The 15,650-nt window shown below is 40.6% G+C and overlaps 1 protein-coding gene across 3 annotated transcripts in view; it reads left to right on the top strand.

Moving 5' to 3' along the window:
- Positions 1-15,650, top strand: part of NCOR1 (nuclear receptor corepressor 1) — a 60,732-nt gene that overhangs the window by 39,298 nt on the left and 5,784 nt on the right. For all 3 annotated transcript variants that reach the window (XM_017821577.1, XM_017821576.1, XM_017821579.1), the window contains 21 exons: positions 198-393; positions 1,699-1,869; positions 2,603-2,763; positions 3,143-3,263; positions 3,364-3,465; positions 4,003-4,100; positions 4,921-5,089; positions 5,630-5,770; positions 7,095-7,178; positions 7,703-7,959; positions 8,098-8,458; positions 8,960-9,184; positions 10,108-10,317; positions 10,955-11,104; positions 11,640-11,813; positions 12,270-12,435; positions 12,706-13,202; positions 13,647-13,775; positions 14,350-14,507; positions 14,749-14,972; positions 15,402-15,539. In XM_017821577.1, the coding sequence (XP_017677066.1) occupies positions 198-393; positions 1,699-1,869; positions 2,603-2,763; positions 3,143-3,263; positions 3,364-3,465; positions 4,003-4,100; positions 4,921-5,089; positions 5,630-5,770; positions 7,095-7,178; positions 7,703-7,959; positions 8,098-8,458; positions 8,960-9,184; positions 10,108-10,317; positions 10,955-11,104; positions 11,640-11,813; positions 12,270-12,435; positions 12,706-13,202; positions 13,647-13,775; positions 14,350-14,507; positions 14,749-14,972; positions 15,402-15,539 (3,932 nt within the window). The remainder of the gene's footprint in view (positions 1-197; positions 394-1,698; positions 1,870-2,602; positions 2,764-3,142; positions 3,264-3,363; positions 3,466-4,002; positions 4,101-4,920; positions 5,090-5,629; positions 5,771-7,094; positions 7,179-7,702; positions 7,960-8,097; positions 8,459-8,959; positions 9,185-10,107; positions 10,318-10,954; positions 11,105-11,639; positions 11,814-12,269; positions 12,436-12,705; positions 13,203-13,646; positions 13,776-14,349; positions 14,508-14,748; positions 14,973-15,401; positions 15,540-15,650) is intronic.

Here is a 15,650-nt window from a genome sequence, read left to right as displayed (position 1 = left end):
GAAATATATCATTTGCTTTATTATCATAATGTTGAGGGTAAATTAGGTAAAGTACAACCGAATATGAAAGGAATAGCTTAAAACCAGGGGTGGGCTGTTTGAAACGCTCAGACTGCAGCTACTGCAGTGGGGGAATTGAGCTCCACAGTTGCTCCTGTGTTGATGTACCTGATGTTAACACCTTCCCATCCCTGCAGGTCTCCTGCAGCCCCTGCCCTGTCCCTGTTGGCACCCCAGTGAGTGGTTATGCTCTGTACCAGCGGCACATCAAAGCCATGCACGAGTCAGCGCTGCTGGAGGAGCAGCGCCAGCGCCAGGAGCAGCTGGATATGGAATATCGGAGTGCTGTGAGCCCTTGTGGCCCTTCCAAGAGCCCTAGTGTTGAGTGGGAAGGTGGGTGTTCTCACACCTGTCCTGGGATAACCCTGTGTTTTATGTACATGTGTTACCCTGGTGCCTCACAGGAGAATGAAAGTTTAGTGTACTGATAATCAACTGTTCCTTTCTGGTGGCTCTTGTTTGAAGGAACCTGTACAATGTCACAGGGAAATAAACTGAGTAAGATTCATGTGCTGAGTGTTACAGTGTTAGAGATATCACAGTTGCATAATTCTGCATTTTTAGATTTTATATTCTCACGTGTTGTTGCTGTTGCCCACACAATATAATTAACTGAAAGCATTGTGCTCTTTGAAACTCAAATATTCTGTATTTAAATGCGTAACGATTTTAAATTATGTTATGAAAATGCTTCACCTTAATTACTTTTACCAAAGTAAAATGAAAGAAAGATAACCCTTTTTTTTTTTTGCCTGTTTAAATAGTGAGAAGGGAGCTTGTAGATTTGTGGAGAGGAGGGTAAGATTGTCGGTTTTGGAAGGTGTTTCTTTAGGTGGAAAGTCTCTGGAGTTGCTCAGAAGTATCATTTACTGCATGAATAACTCTTGGCATTGGCAGGAGGGTGTTATGAAGTGTGGGAAAGTTCTGGGAAGAAGTTGAATTGGCTTATGACAACCTACACAGGGCTTTGCCATGATTAAAATAGTCAAGATCCTTTAGAAGGCTGTTATGGAGTGATTAGTGCCACCTTTCTTTGACTGAGGTCAAAGATGTAACTTGAGGTTAAAGATGTAACTTTACAGCTGCAGCAGACTTGTTCTGGCTCGTTATTTTGAATTCTTCAATTGTCCATTGCCAAATAGAAGAGATTTCTGTAGTTCTGGTAGAGGATTTTTAATTTCCTACATTCAAAAAGAAATGGTTTTTCCCTTTATGGGCAATATCGGTATTTGAAATTTGATTTCAAATTTCTCTGGGCAAGCAAACAAAGAAAGGAGGAGTTCTGTCTGGTGGGACTGGCGTGTAAGTCTGGTTTAACTTGCATGTAAACCTGGTTGATACACAGGATTTGGAAAGGAATCTTCTTTAAATGAAGTCTTTTTCAATAGTAGAGCTTTCACCTACTGTTTTTCACATATAGAAAGTATGAGAAAGCTTTGCAAAGCTTTGGATATAGAAGTACAGACAGAAGAACACATTAAATTAAGTTTAATACTACTTTTTAATTGAAACATTTGTACCTGATGAGTGTCTCTGGCACTGGAGTAGGCCCTGTGTTACAACTGCTGTAAATTTGACCTTTTGACTCCCAGTTTCTAACACAGGGTTTCTTCTCTCCTGTAACTTCAACCTTCACAGGAAAACCAGTGGCCTACATGCCTTATGCTGAGGTCAAGCGAATAGAGCAGGAAGCACAAGTGCAAAATACGGCAACGAGGTCGGCATCACCCTACAGGTTGTCTCCAAGAGAAGTCAACAAAGCCTCTCCCCAGCCTGAGATGAACACAGCCCGTTACAGTGTCCCACCAGGTAAAGATTGTCACATAGCAGAGCAAAGCATCATCCTCCTTTGGAAGCTGGACTTGATGTAGGATCAGATTATTCTCCAAACTCTTTGTGAATTAACACAAGAAAACTCGTTGTTTTCTGTGCATGTAAATAGGTGCTCGGTGTTTTTTTAGCTCCAGTGAGGTATTTTTGTTCTTTATTGCTGCATGAGCTGCGTGACATGTATTTTATTAAAGGATGATCTGAAAAGTGTTAGAACAGCATAGGGCAAAGTCATCAACAGTTTTTCATCTTAATACAAATACTGTCATATTCCTGGATGGCCTTTCTTGAGAAGTTGAGGAAGAGGGAAAGCTGCTGATATCCTTGGCATTAGTGTCTGACTGTAATTGCTCTATATTATAGTCTGAATGTTTTATGAAACAGTGAAATAACTGACAAATTTTAATTCTGAAACTTGGATTATTGCTTTTCCCTTCAGAGTATAATGTCATGACCAAATGAGAGAAGCTTAGATTATACGTGACTCAGGTGCCTTCCATTTAGAGAATAAGAACTTTCTTTAAAAATGGGAAAACAACAAAAGCTTGGACATAATGGATTTCAGAGTGTAAATAGAGCTTTTAGGTATTGTGAGGCAATTCCCCATAGAAATTGTCAGATGATCTGTGCTGTTTCTGTTTTTCTTGCCTCTCTGACAGCTCATAGAGCATAAATACACTGTAATATTTAATGTACACTTTTCCCCCCCAAGTTCTCCAGCCAGCACCTCACCAGGTGATAACCAACATCCCTGAAGGAGTCCGCCTTCCCACAACCAGACCCACCAGACCTCCACCACCCCTCATTCCATCCTCCAAAACAAGTGTGCCATCAGAAAAACCTTCCTTCATCATGGGAGGCTCAATCTCACAAGTAAGAGAATTATTATTTGAAGATCTGTCTTACATCAATTTTTTTGCCCTTTCTCCAACCTTTAACTTCTTGTGCTCCGTTATGGATTCACAGCATTAACCCTTAAGACCTACCTGTACATTCCACTATTAAAAGTCCAGGAATTACACATGCCTTAGAAAATAGAACATATTGCAGTTATTTATATTTAGGGGCATGGTCAGGGATGTCCAGTTCAGGTGACCAGTGACACCGCCCTCCTGGTGCTCTGTGCTTTGAGACTTTGCAGTGGGGTGCTGTAACATTTCAAGACAGGATCGTAGTAGTCTTAGCATTCTCTAAATTAGAGATGTGAATCTTCATTCCAGAAACAAGAATTAACATACATTTGTTGTTCCAGGGAACACCTGGCACTTACTTAACGTCCCACAGTCAGGCTTCCTACGCCCAAGAAACTGCCAAGCCATCAGTGGGTTCTATATCTCTTGGGCTGCCAAGGCAGCAGGACTCGGCCAAATCTGGTAAGAAAAACAGACATGTGTTTTATATAGACTGTTTAATGACTCATAATTAAAGGAAAATAAAAAAACCCAACCTTTTACTTTTTATTCTCCTGAATAGCTTCCCTGCCCTACATTAAACAAGAAGAATTCTCTCCCAGAAGCCAGAATTCCCAACCTGAGGGGCTCCTGGTCCGGGCCCAGCATGAAAGTGTGGTGCGAGGTAAAGGAAGTCACACAGATTAGGAAACTCTGTCAGAGCCTGAGAGAACCCAGAGAATTAACTTCTAGAGCTCAGACTGCTGAAGTGTTATTTTAAAGTGTTCTATGATTATATAAGTATCATAAAATGATAGGATTAATCTGTTCCCAGTTTTCCAAGGCCGTGTATATTTGTAGCTGGCTCCTCCTCTCTGCATGGCTCGCTTAAAAATATTTGTTTCAAGACATGCCAGTTTCAAAAGTAAGTTGTTCACTAGAGCATATGCAGAGCAATACACGTGAAACATCCAAATACATCAAAAGAACAGAAACTAAATAGCATTAATTAATCCTGTAAAATTACCTGAATTAATACTTAAAGGACTATGTTAAAAGAGGAAATAGCCTATCTGCCTTAAATGCATGTTCTTAAGCTGAAATTTCCCCTGTATTTTAGTGTAAACTAACAGTTTCTCACTAGAGTTTTTAATTATTTCAAGTCGAGTGGCCTTTTTTTTTTTTCTCTTATTTATCGGGATATCTTATTATTTCAAATCAGGTACCACAACGATTCAGGAGGGAAGTATAACGAGAGGAACTCCAACCAATAAAGTTTCTGTTGAGACCATTCCTTCTTTGAGAGGCTCCATAACTCAGGTATTTTTCCCTTTGCTGAGAAGGCTGTAGCAAAAACAGCATCTTTAAACTATCACCGTGAATGTGTTTGCATGTCTGAAAAAGTAAATTGGTATCCCAGAGTAGGAACTGCCTTGAAAAAAGGACTTTAATACCATCAGATGTTCAAATCCCACTATTGCTGAAGTCAGCATTACCATGATTTCATCTTCATGAATATGAGTCTTTAAACTTTTTAAATACAAACACCAGAGCCTTTGGTAAATCTCACTGAAGGCTCATTAGCACCTTTCATGAAAATAGCATCACACCTGAGTTCAGATATTAAAATCAACTATAGCCAGTCCTGTGCAGATGCTATTTAAAGCCAGAAAGGTAAATTCAAGCCTTTTGTCTCATCATTTTTTAAATGCTACTGTTTTAGTTGGTTTGGGGTCCTTACTTACAGAGGTAATAGTATCAGTTCTGCTCTGAGAAAGAGAGGTTTCATTTCTTTGGACAGAAATAAAACCTGATGGAACCATTAAGAATGTGATATATGTTATCTACCCCCCGAATGGTATTTACAGGGTAAAGGTTCTAGGTTGTGAAATACTTTGGTAATATTGTCCTTCTTATTCTTCTTTCTGTATTTTGTAAGAGGGTAGCAAATTGCTTACAAATAATCTCACTCATATGTAGGTAATAATAGAAGCAGAAGTTTAAGCCATACTGCTTGATAATAGTTGGTTTTATAGATCTAAAATTTGGTTTGGTTTGGGTGTTTTTTCTCCCTTCACTGCTCCCTGTTTTCTTAAATAAACCCCATGTTCTGAGTCCCATTTGCTGGGTTTGCACTCAGGGTACCCCAGCTCTGTCCCAGTCCGGCATCGCGGCCGACGCGTTACTGAAGGGAACCATCACCCGCCTGGCCACAGAGGACACCAGCCCAGAGAAGTGCAGAGAGGAGGCTTCAGCCAAAGGCCACGTTATTTATGAAGGCAAAAGTGGGCATATTTTATCTTATGATGGTGAGTATTTGTATCCTGTACCTGATCAAAGTCAAGGCTGCAGCAGGTTCTGCTTTGATAATCCATATCTGAAGTGTTTCTGCTTCCAAGTGGGTTGGTGTGAACCTCAGTCACTGGGGTGCTGGTTTTGAGAATTAGTGATCCAGAAATTGTGCCTGTGTTCTGAGGAATCTTCTGCACTCTGTGTTTAAAATACAGTTAAATTATTTAATTTCTTTGCCATTTATTTCCAGTTTGTCATGGAATATTTTTTTGTGAAAGGTTAAACAACCGAGTTTAAAATTGCCTGTATTAAAATAAAAATAAATGTAACATTTAACTTTCAACTTCAGTTGAAATACTGATAAATCAGTAACCAAACAAATATATTTTTTGACAAACTGTAAGGGATCTTTTCAAGACTGAGATTTAATGTTACAGTGTTATATTGAAGTTGTGTTGTTAAAGTATTCATGACCTGTGGTCTCATTAATGTAATATTCATGTGTCCTTTCTTTTATTGTCCACATTTCCTAACCACACTCTTGTACATTTTGCCAGCTATTAAAAATGTCCGTGAAGGAACAAGGAGTCCAAGAACTGCTCATGAAATTGGTTTAAAGAGAACTTATGATACCATGGAAGGAAATATAAAACAAGGGATGTCACTGCGGGAGTCTCCGGTGTCTGCGCCACTGGAAGGTAAAACCAACTACTTCCAAGGTGTTTTATGCTTTATCCAAACCTTTTGCATTATGTAAGAGTATTTAGACTATCCTACTGAGCAGATAAAAGAGAAGTTAGATTTAAATCTTACACTGCTAACCAAATCCATGCAGCAACGCTGCAATTAAAGTGTGCTGGGAACAGGACTGAAGCAGATAATAGTTTTCCTTTTTATTTTACTGGTGTGTTACCACAACTGGAGGTCCAGGTGGCACTTCCTCCTCTCAGCACATGTGACTGACTCTCCACAGTCCCACTGGGTCACATAGAGCTCAAACTCTGGGTCACACCAGCACAGACTCCGTGACACACCCCTTAGTTAAATATTGGCAGAGTCACTCGGTATCACACTGGCCTGACCTTTTGCATTCCTGCAATAAACCTCTTTGACTTGCACAGCTGCCCTGTCCTGCTCCAGGGCATCCCTACTACCACTGTGTTTTAATAAACTGTGATCAAACAAAGCCTGCAGAGGTCAAGTCAGGCCATTATATAACTTTTCTGATAGTTTTGTAAAAATACAAATGCAGGAAAATGTTTCATGCCTCAACCATGGAGTCTCACTCTTTAAGTGCATTTTGTCCCATCTTTGGATAGCCTTAAGGGCTGTTTTGTTTAAATGTTCATCAGATAGAACAATATGAATAAGAGGTTTGTAGACTGTATACAGAAATTCACTGTGGCCTTTAAGTTGCAGATGCATTTGGCTCATTTTCAGGCTTTTCTGGCACACGAGAAGCTGCTCTGATACTTTTGTGCTGTATCTCATCATTGACACGTTTTCTGTCCTCAAACTGTGTAAAATGATGAGATTTTGAGGGTTTGGTTTGGATTCTTACTGTAGGAACAGTAAATTCAACTCCTCACAGATGATTTAATATGAACTTTGATTAATTTGGAGGATGCTGAGCTATATTTGGGTTTTTCTTTTCTTATTGTTCCACTTCCCATCATGAACCCCTTTCTTTCTAGGCACAGAAAGTGGAGTGTAAGGAAAGCAGTGACTGCTTTTGGAACAAAGGTTAAGCTTAATTCTAAAAAACACCTTGTGTTTTCTAAATATGTTAAAACTTGCAACAATGCAATAGCACAAATACTTGAAGTGAAAGATTTATTTTTTGGGGGCAGGAGGTGTTCATAACATGTTGCTACAATGCCTGACATACTGAGGCTTGGCCCTCTGGGCATTGCTGTGATACAGATACAATCTCTAAGGTGTGAGAAGGAGGGGTTTTGTTGGTTTGGAGTGGTTTTTTTAACACTTTTTTAATTCTCTAAATGATGTTCATTTTAATTTTAGGTTTAATATGCCGTGCACTGCCTCGGGGGAGCCCACACGCTGAACTGAAGGAGAGAACGGTGTTGTCTGGCTCTATAATGCAGGGTAAGGTGTTGCAAGTTTAGAAGCAAACGTTAATTACATCCTCAAAAATCTGGATTTCTGAACCTTAAAACTGTTACTACCAGTGGTAGCTGTGTTAAAGGTCAAGATTATTTTATGAAACACGTTATCAGAGTATAAATCAGCAGCTTTCTGTTAGTATGTGTTCAAAACTAGTGTGTAAATATAGCTTTTCATTCCTTTTTTGAAAATAGACCTTTTTAATATGAATCCTTGGTAATTGGCACTTTTTCAGATGAACACTAACAGTTCCCTAGACCTCTGAAGATGTATGCTATTTCTTTTATTTCAGCATCTGAAATAATTTGGGGTGCTTTCAGTAATATATTGAATGTTTGTTCAGTGTTATTTTTGTGGTGATTTCTTTACTCTTCAGGGTATATTGTCACAGACTATAGCCAACCAAAATTCCAGTTTTATGACATGTAGTTAGTTACTCTGCTTGTGAAAAAAAGAGACTTAGTAGCTGTTAACACCATTAATGTGACCCTTTCTCTCTATAAAAGGCACACCAAGAGCAACAGCTGAAAGTTTTGAAGAAGGTTTGAAGTACCCTAAACAGATAAAGAGAGAGTCACCTCCCATAAGGACATTTGAAGGAGCCATTACTAAGGGGAAACCATATGATGGGGTCACCACTATAAAAGAAATGGGTCGTTCCATCCATGAAATCCCAAGACAGGACCTATTAAGCCAAGAGAGTCGCAAGACTCCTGAAATGGTGCAGACGACCAGGCCAATCATAGAAGGCTCCATATCTCAGGTAAGTCCAAAAAGCACTGGTGGACTCGTGCAGTTACTCACAGACTCCGTCGTGAGTCGGCTCCGGCCGTGTGGGTTTTTTAGCACAAGTGAAACATTGACAGGATAACTTTACCTGACCCTTTTCTCCTCTCTTCAGGGCACACCCATAAAATATGAAAGCAACTCTGGCCAGTCTGCCATCAAACACAATGTAAAATCCTTAATCACTGGACCAAGCAAGCTCCCCCGTGGAATGCCCCAGCTGGAAATGGTGCCAGAGAACGTGAAGGTGGTGGAGCGAGGAAAATACGAAGATGTGAAGAGCGGGGACGCCGTCCGCTCCCGGCACACGTCGGTCGTCAGCTCTGGGCCCTCTGTCCTCAGGTCAACTCTTCATGAAACTCCCAAATCACAGCTGAGCCCTGGGATTTATGATGATACAAATGCTCGGAGGACACCTGTGAACTATCAGAGTCCGATGTCCAGGAGCTCACCTATGATGAATAGAGTTAGTGAGGGTATGTTTTTCCTATCCAGAGTAAGACAAAAAGTTTTATTATTTTAATTTTAAGCTGCTTTATGAGGTCTGTTCTTCTTTCTTTTATTCTAATGGCTTCTCTCAATTTGTAAGGTGTTAATTAAAGCTGTTAATTAAAATAAAATTAAAATCTACCTTACTGTAATGCAGAAGTGGGAAGGCAATTCACTCTCAATTTTCATTTGATTATGCATCACTGTGAAAGTGTTACCTACAAGGGTAATGTTTTAAGAGCAGAAGCTGTTCCTGAATTACAGAGGTGTCTACATGATGAAGATAATATGATCAAGTGTAAGCAATCTGAGTTTTATAACATAGTTTTTTTCACCAGAAATATTTTGTGATATAAAATATTCTCTGCTTTATTGTAGCAGATTGCAGGGTACTCGAGAATGTTCCTTGGGAGCCAGTGTACCCTTACAGCTGAATTTTCAGTGGAAAAGTAGACATTTTAATAATTTGAATTTTTCATTGCTTTTAGCTGGAATATCTTCTGGGAAGCCAGCAAATCACGAAAGGAAGAACACACTCACTCCAACACAGAGGGAGAGTGTGCCAGCAAAATCTCCAGTCCCAGGGGTTGATCCTGTAGTGGCTCACAGTCCTTTTGACCCACATCACAGAGGAGCAACTCCTGAAGTCTATAGGGGTCACCTCCCTCCTCATTTAGATCCTGCTATGCCATTTCACAGGGCTCTGGATCCTGGTAAGTCCATTTGTGTTGGGTTTTTTTAGTTTTAGAAATATTGTGAGCTTTGATGCCTTTAAAAGGCAATTATCAATGGCCAGATATCATTTATAAGGTTATAAATATATATTGTTGTGGTTTGGTATCTAACCAGGAAACTTAGTAAAATAGTATTGTATAATATTGTAACTTCCTTTCAGAGCTGCCAACTTGCTTCTGTGTTGTTTAAAAAGTTCAGACATTATTTTTAGATAAGTACTTGTGAAATATATTAAAAGCTCTCAGGAAAGCTATGCAAAGAAGCATATGGAAGAGGCTACAGAAATAGAGAATAGAATTATATAGAATTATAGTAGAATTCTATATAATTATATATAGACTTGTATTCTGTGTAAGTCCTGTTCATGACTGTGATTCATTCTCACAGAGGAACTGAATTATCACATTATCCCTGCTGATGTTAAATACAATAGACTTCCTTTTAACCTGTCCATCAGTCTACTTCTGTGAGGTATTTTAACCTTCTTTAGGTATTTCAGCCCTTTATATCTTCAGAATGTCAGGATTTATGTTTTTAATAAAATCTCTTCTCTAATGCATCTCTCCAGTCTGGATTGTTTAGCATTTTCTGTCTGTGCATAAATTCACTAAAAGATCAGTATTAAAATACTGTTTTAATTTACTTGGCACTGGCTCGAGAGACTTGACAGCACTTCTCATTGAAGCTTTATAAACACCTGAAAGTTTCATTTGATAGAGAATCGTATGAGATGAGCTCAGTTTGTTAGGGCTTGGTGCTAATAGCGCCAAGGTCACAGTTCAGTCCCTTGTACAGTCCCTTCACTTAGGAGTTGGACTCAATCCTTGTGGGTCCCTTCTAACTCAGACTATTCTGTGATACTGCTTCCTAAATCTTCTCTTCTCCCCTCTGCCACCCCCAGCTGCTGCTGCTTACCTGTTCCAAAGGCAGCTCTCGCCCACCCCGGGCTACCCGAGCCAGTACCAGCTGTACGCGATGGAGAACACGCGGCAGACCATCCTCAACGACTACATCACCTCCCAGCAGATGCAGGTCAACCTGCGGCCCGACGTCACCAGGGGCTTGTCTCCCAGAGAGCAAACTTTAGCTCTGCCCTATGCAGGAGCGAGAGGTGGGCCTGTCTTTGGCTGTAATGTCCTTTCAGAGGTGTTTGGGATGTGCTCTGCGGGGGGTTGAATGCACACATGGAAGTGCAGATGTGTTACATGTATGACAACTCACTTGCAAACTGCCTTTTGTGGATGTAAAGGAAAACTATGTCTGTAATCACTGTTGTTAAGGGGAAGGCTGTAAGACTTAGAGTGTTCAAGATCCAGTGATCAGAAGCATATTTAGCTCATCTTCAGACTTCAGAAACGAGAATTATATCAAAATGAGAACTTCAAAAAGAAAACAAAAGCAACAGCCTAAAGGGTTATGTTTGTGAAAACTATGCTGATTGTTTTATTTTTGGATAATACTCCAAATTGGTAAAATATGGAATTATTGAGTAGAGGTGAAGGATATTTTCTTGAAGGGCAATTAAAGGGAGTACTACAAATGCAAATTCTGACTTAGTATGTTCCTAAATTGCTGATTGCCAGATCTAAGAGATTATAACCAGCTGGAATATAGTTCTACAATTGCCTTATTCTTATATTTTTTTGCTAATATTCATTGCTGACTGTTACCAGTGAACAGAACATAAAATGTGTAGACCATTGGTCTGTCCTTGAGTGGCCGTTCTTACGTGTGTCACCTCCTAACAGGAATTATTGACCTGAACAATATGGCTCCCACTATCTTAGTGCCTCATCCTGGAGGAACAAGCACCCCACCCATGGAGAGAATCACATATATCCCTGGCACCCAGCTTACCTTCCCCCCCAGGCCTTACAATCCTGCTTCTCTGTCACCAGGTAAGAGCCCTCATGGTTTGGTGATTTCTCTCATTGTCTGACGTGCTGAGATAATTGACCACCTTTATTCAGCTTTCATTAGTGGCCATGTTTTGATGTTTTCTCAGGCAATGCTTTTTGCATGCACTTCTCACTTGGATAGCAAAGGGTTTTTGGTGATATCCTGTATAGTTACAGGAGTGCTGTCAAATTCAGAATTTGCCTCGTTCTGTCAGGTCCTTATTTATAATAATTTGAATATGATTTCGTTAACCTCATTTTACATGTGTTGAAGGATGAGATTTGGGTTTAAAAGCTGTCTAGTTTCTAACAGTAGAGAAACTACTTCAGTAAATATCTGTTGAGCCTTCCACTGTTGCTGTATGTTAAGCTTTTGTCTTCCTGGATAAGGGATGGTCTTGAGCGGAATGAAAATGTATGTGGGAAATTTTGCAGTAGGTGGATGGCAGAATATGTTGGCAAGTGTTAACATCAAATTACACTTCGCTCATGTATCTCTGTTTTGCTACTTCATTTTACCTTGTGGACCTTCCAGGACACCCCACACACCTGGCAGCTTCTGCAGCTGCAAATGCTGAAAGGGAACGGGAAAGGGAGAGGGAGAAGGAACGGGAAAGGGAGAGGGAACGTGAGCGAGAGCGGGAACGAGAACGAGAACGTGAGAGGGAGAGAATAACTTCAGTCCCTGCTGAACTTTATCTCCGACCAGGTCAGTGCACGTGGGATCAGTTGTCTTGTAGAACTGTAACTGCTCGTTTTCTGTAGCCACTCTTGTGAACAGCAGCTTTCTAACACATTACTCACTTCGGTTTCAGTCTGCACTTCAGGCAGGTTCCTGTTACCCAGCAGTTCTGGTCATAATTGCAACTTCTACAAGTACCAGGCTTCTTGATCTTTCTCTCAGAGCTTTCCTTAGTACCTCAGGTACTCCCCTAGTACCTAGGGAAGGAGCGAATCCCAGTTTTCACTGGCACAGTTTGCGTGTCATCCAGAGCATTGTAAACACAATGCTATCATTTAAACCTTCATACATTCCACCACATCCAGAGTGGTGGAGCTGCCTGGGAAAGGATGTGGAGGATACAGCACTGATACATAGTTCTGCACTGTTATAAGAATAATCCATATATTTTTTGTTTGTTCCCCTCCACTCTGTGTTCTGCAGGTACAGAGCAGCCTGGCAGACCCGGCAGTCACGGATACGTCCGGTCCCCATCCCCGTCAGTCAGAACCCAGGAAAACATCCTGCAGCAAAGGCCCAGTATTTTTCAAGGAACCAATGGGACAAGTGTAATCACACCTCTGGATCCTGCTGCTCAACTACGTATCATGTATGTTTTATAAGTTACTGTTGCAGAGATACCTGTTCTAATATTTGAGCTTATTAAAAGCTGCATTTAGCCTGAGGAAAATACTAGAGGGTTAAGGATATCCCACTCTCTGATTGCTCTTGGATTTATCAGAAGTAATCCAGTGCATTTTCACCAGTCCATTTGGGAGAGAAAGGAGGGTCACTAAAGCTTTGTTTCATTGTATGCACGATCTGGCTCCAGTTCTTTGTTCCTTGTGATATAATTCAGACTATTCAATGTTTCCAACAGGCAGCTCACCCCCGGGGCTCCCTCTATCACTCAAGGCTTACCAGCTTCCCGTTACAACACTGCTGCTGATGCCCTGGCAGCTCTGGTAGATGCTGCAGCCTCTGCTCCTCAGATGGAAGTTGCCAAAGCAAAAGAGAACAAGCACGAAGGAACCAGGATAGAAGAGAACATGGGCCGCCGGTCAGCTGTGGTTACTGACCAGCAGCAGCTGGAACAGAAGACACTGGAGGTAGAAAAGAGGCCTGTCCAGTGCCCCTATACATCTGCAAATTATTCTGGTGGCAAGTCCCAGGGACAGTCTTCATCAGTAGTCTATTCAGAGGCTGGTAAAGAGAAAGGACCTCCTCCTAAATCCAGGTACGAGGAAGAGCTGAGAACTCGAGGAAAGACCACAATTACTGCTGCTAACTTCATAGATGTGATCATCACTCGACAGATTGCTTCAGACAAGGATGCACGAGATAGGGGCTCTCAAAGTTCAGATTCTTCCAGTAGTTGTACGTATCTTAGTCACTATCTACTTCTTTGCTGTCTGTCTTAGCCCTTCAGGGAAATAAGATGTGAAATGATGTGGATGTTTAATGATAAAATATTCAGCTCTGCGCAGTAGAAACACTTCATAGACAAACAGTTTTTGCAAATAGTGACTCGAGACTCTTGCAAAATCAGAGTTGTTTGCTTTATTCAGATTCCATGCTCCAGCATGAAATGTAGGATTGTAAGAGTAACCTTATCAGAAGTCAGGAAACTGAAAATTATTTGGTTTATGTTGAAACACTGTTTATGGAAGTATTTGTGTCACCATGGTTATCATGAGAAAAAGACAGTGTTTTGACTTTCATTCACTGATGCCATTTCAGTGGAAGCACCAGTGTTGTGTGGGCAACAAAAAATTTCTGTGATATTTACCCCTTATTCCACAACCTTTGCTTGACATTCAGTATCCTCCCACCGGTATGAAGCTCCTGGAGATGCCATTGAGGTGATTAGCCCTGCAAATTCCCCTGTACCTGCTCAAGAAAAGCTACAGCCCTATCAACAAGAGACACCTAAACCAAGCCAGGCAGAGAGTAAGTTTATCTGCATATGCAAATATTCTCTCAGTTACCTTTCTTATATTTACCAGCTCCACAAATTCATAAAAAATTAAAATATCTTTTATCTATTATTCAACATTATCTATAATTATATATCTTCTTATCTATTATTTTATCTATTTAAAATATCAAAGTGACTGTGTACCATATTTTTCTTGTTGGAAGTATGTTGTTGCAGTGAAAAACTAGAGCAAATGTCTTGGAACTGACACATTAAACAGAGTTTCTTTACAGTGTCACTGATTTAATTGGAAATTTTCAATATGTTCTTTAAAATCAATGCATGGTGGTGTTGATGCCCACAATTTTTTACCTGTTGGTGATGCTCAAAGTATTGCAGTTGAGAAATGAGCTGAAAATCACCTGCATTGTGAAATGAAGTTTTATTATCTTATAAATTGTAGGGCCTGTGTACGAAGGTGGAAAAGGTGGTTATCCCACAGGATACCTAAAATCTAATGCAGAAACTCTTCATCTTTTAAATTTTCTAAGCACAGAGGTTTCAAACCTTGCAGCTTAACAGACTGGCCTTCTCTTTTTCAACCAGCTGACCCAAACAGGCCGTATGAGGGGCCGATTCACCGCTACAGGACACAGCAGGAACCCCCTTCACCCCAACAACCTCCACCTCCCTCTTCCCAGGCAGAAGGGATGGCACACGTGCCCAGGACCCATCGGCTCATCACCCTTGCTGATCACATCTGTGTAGGTTTATTTGCTTCCATCTTGTCAGATGTGACAAGTGTCGTATTCTGATTATGTAAACACGTGTTTTGGAACTTAATTCTCTAATTATTAGTTTTACTTGAGGATATTATAAAATGTTGTACCTGGATTTATAATCCCATTTGTTGCAATCAGTCTCATGTTCATCTAGTTCATGAATACCTACACTCTGGGCAATACCTGACCAAGATCTGTTTTCTATCTTTTTGATGACATTCAGCAAATTATTACACAAGACTTTGCAAGAAACCAAGCAGCTTCTCAGGCCTCTTTGCAGCCTCCCACCACTACATTCCAGAATTCCACCCCTGCTCCAACACCTGTTTCCAGCCGGGCAAAGACGTCGAATCGCTACAGCCCCGAGGCACAGTCACAGTCTGTCCACCACCAGCGGCCAGGTGCCAGAGTGTCACCTGAAAACCTGTCTGACAAGGCCAGGGGAAGGTAATGCGTGTATTCAGTTTGACTGCAACTTTAATTAATGCCCAGATATGGTATTTCTGTAAAAAAGTGCTTTAATCTTGATGTAGATCGGAAGTGAAGGTACCTTTTCGTCTTATTTTTAGACAACATCTGTCTCATACTGTTTTTGACAATTGCTTGGCTCCAAAACATAACTTATAACTGTTTTCCCTTCACTATTTCTGCTTAATTTCCAGTCTTTAGAGGGGTGAAGATGTTTAATTCCTTAAAACTTACCGGAGTCATTATGGACAATTCATAGTCATTTTTTTGAGGTCACCAAGCAGACTAAAGCATGTAACATATAACTAGACATAAGTAGTTATGGAGCAACTGGAAAACAATTACATGACTTAACTATTGCTGTCCATGCATTAAGAGTACTTATCTGTCTCTGAATTATGGATGTAGGCCTGGAAAATCTCCAGAGAGGAGTCACGTCTCTTCAGAGCCCTACGAGCCAATCTCGCCACCTCAGGTCCCGGTTGTACATGAGAAACAGGAAAATGTTCTTCTGCTTTCCCAAAGAACTGAGCCTACTGAACAGAGGTAGGTGTAAAGCTGACTTTAAAAATATTATTCTGGATCTTTGTGCTGCAAACAGTGTCTTTATTAAAGAGCAGTTTAAGTGATCTTCCTCTGGTACCACAGGGAAAGCTG

Source organism: Lepidothrix coronata, unplaced genomic scaffold, assembly GCF_001604755.1.
Source record: "Lepidothrix coronata isolate B3197 unplaced genomic scaffold, Lepidothrix_coronata-1.0 Scaffold91, whole genome shotgun sequence".
NCBI lineage: Eukaryota > Metazoa > Chordata > Aves > Passeriformes > Pipridae > Lepidothrix > Lepidothrix coronata.
Note: the sequence above shows the minus strand (reverse complement) of the source record. Positions and strands in the feature narration are given on the sequence as shown.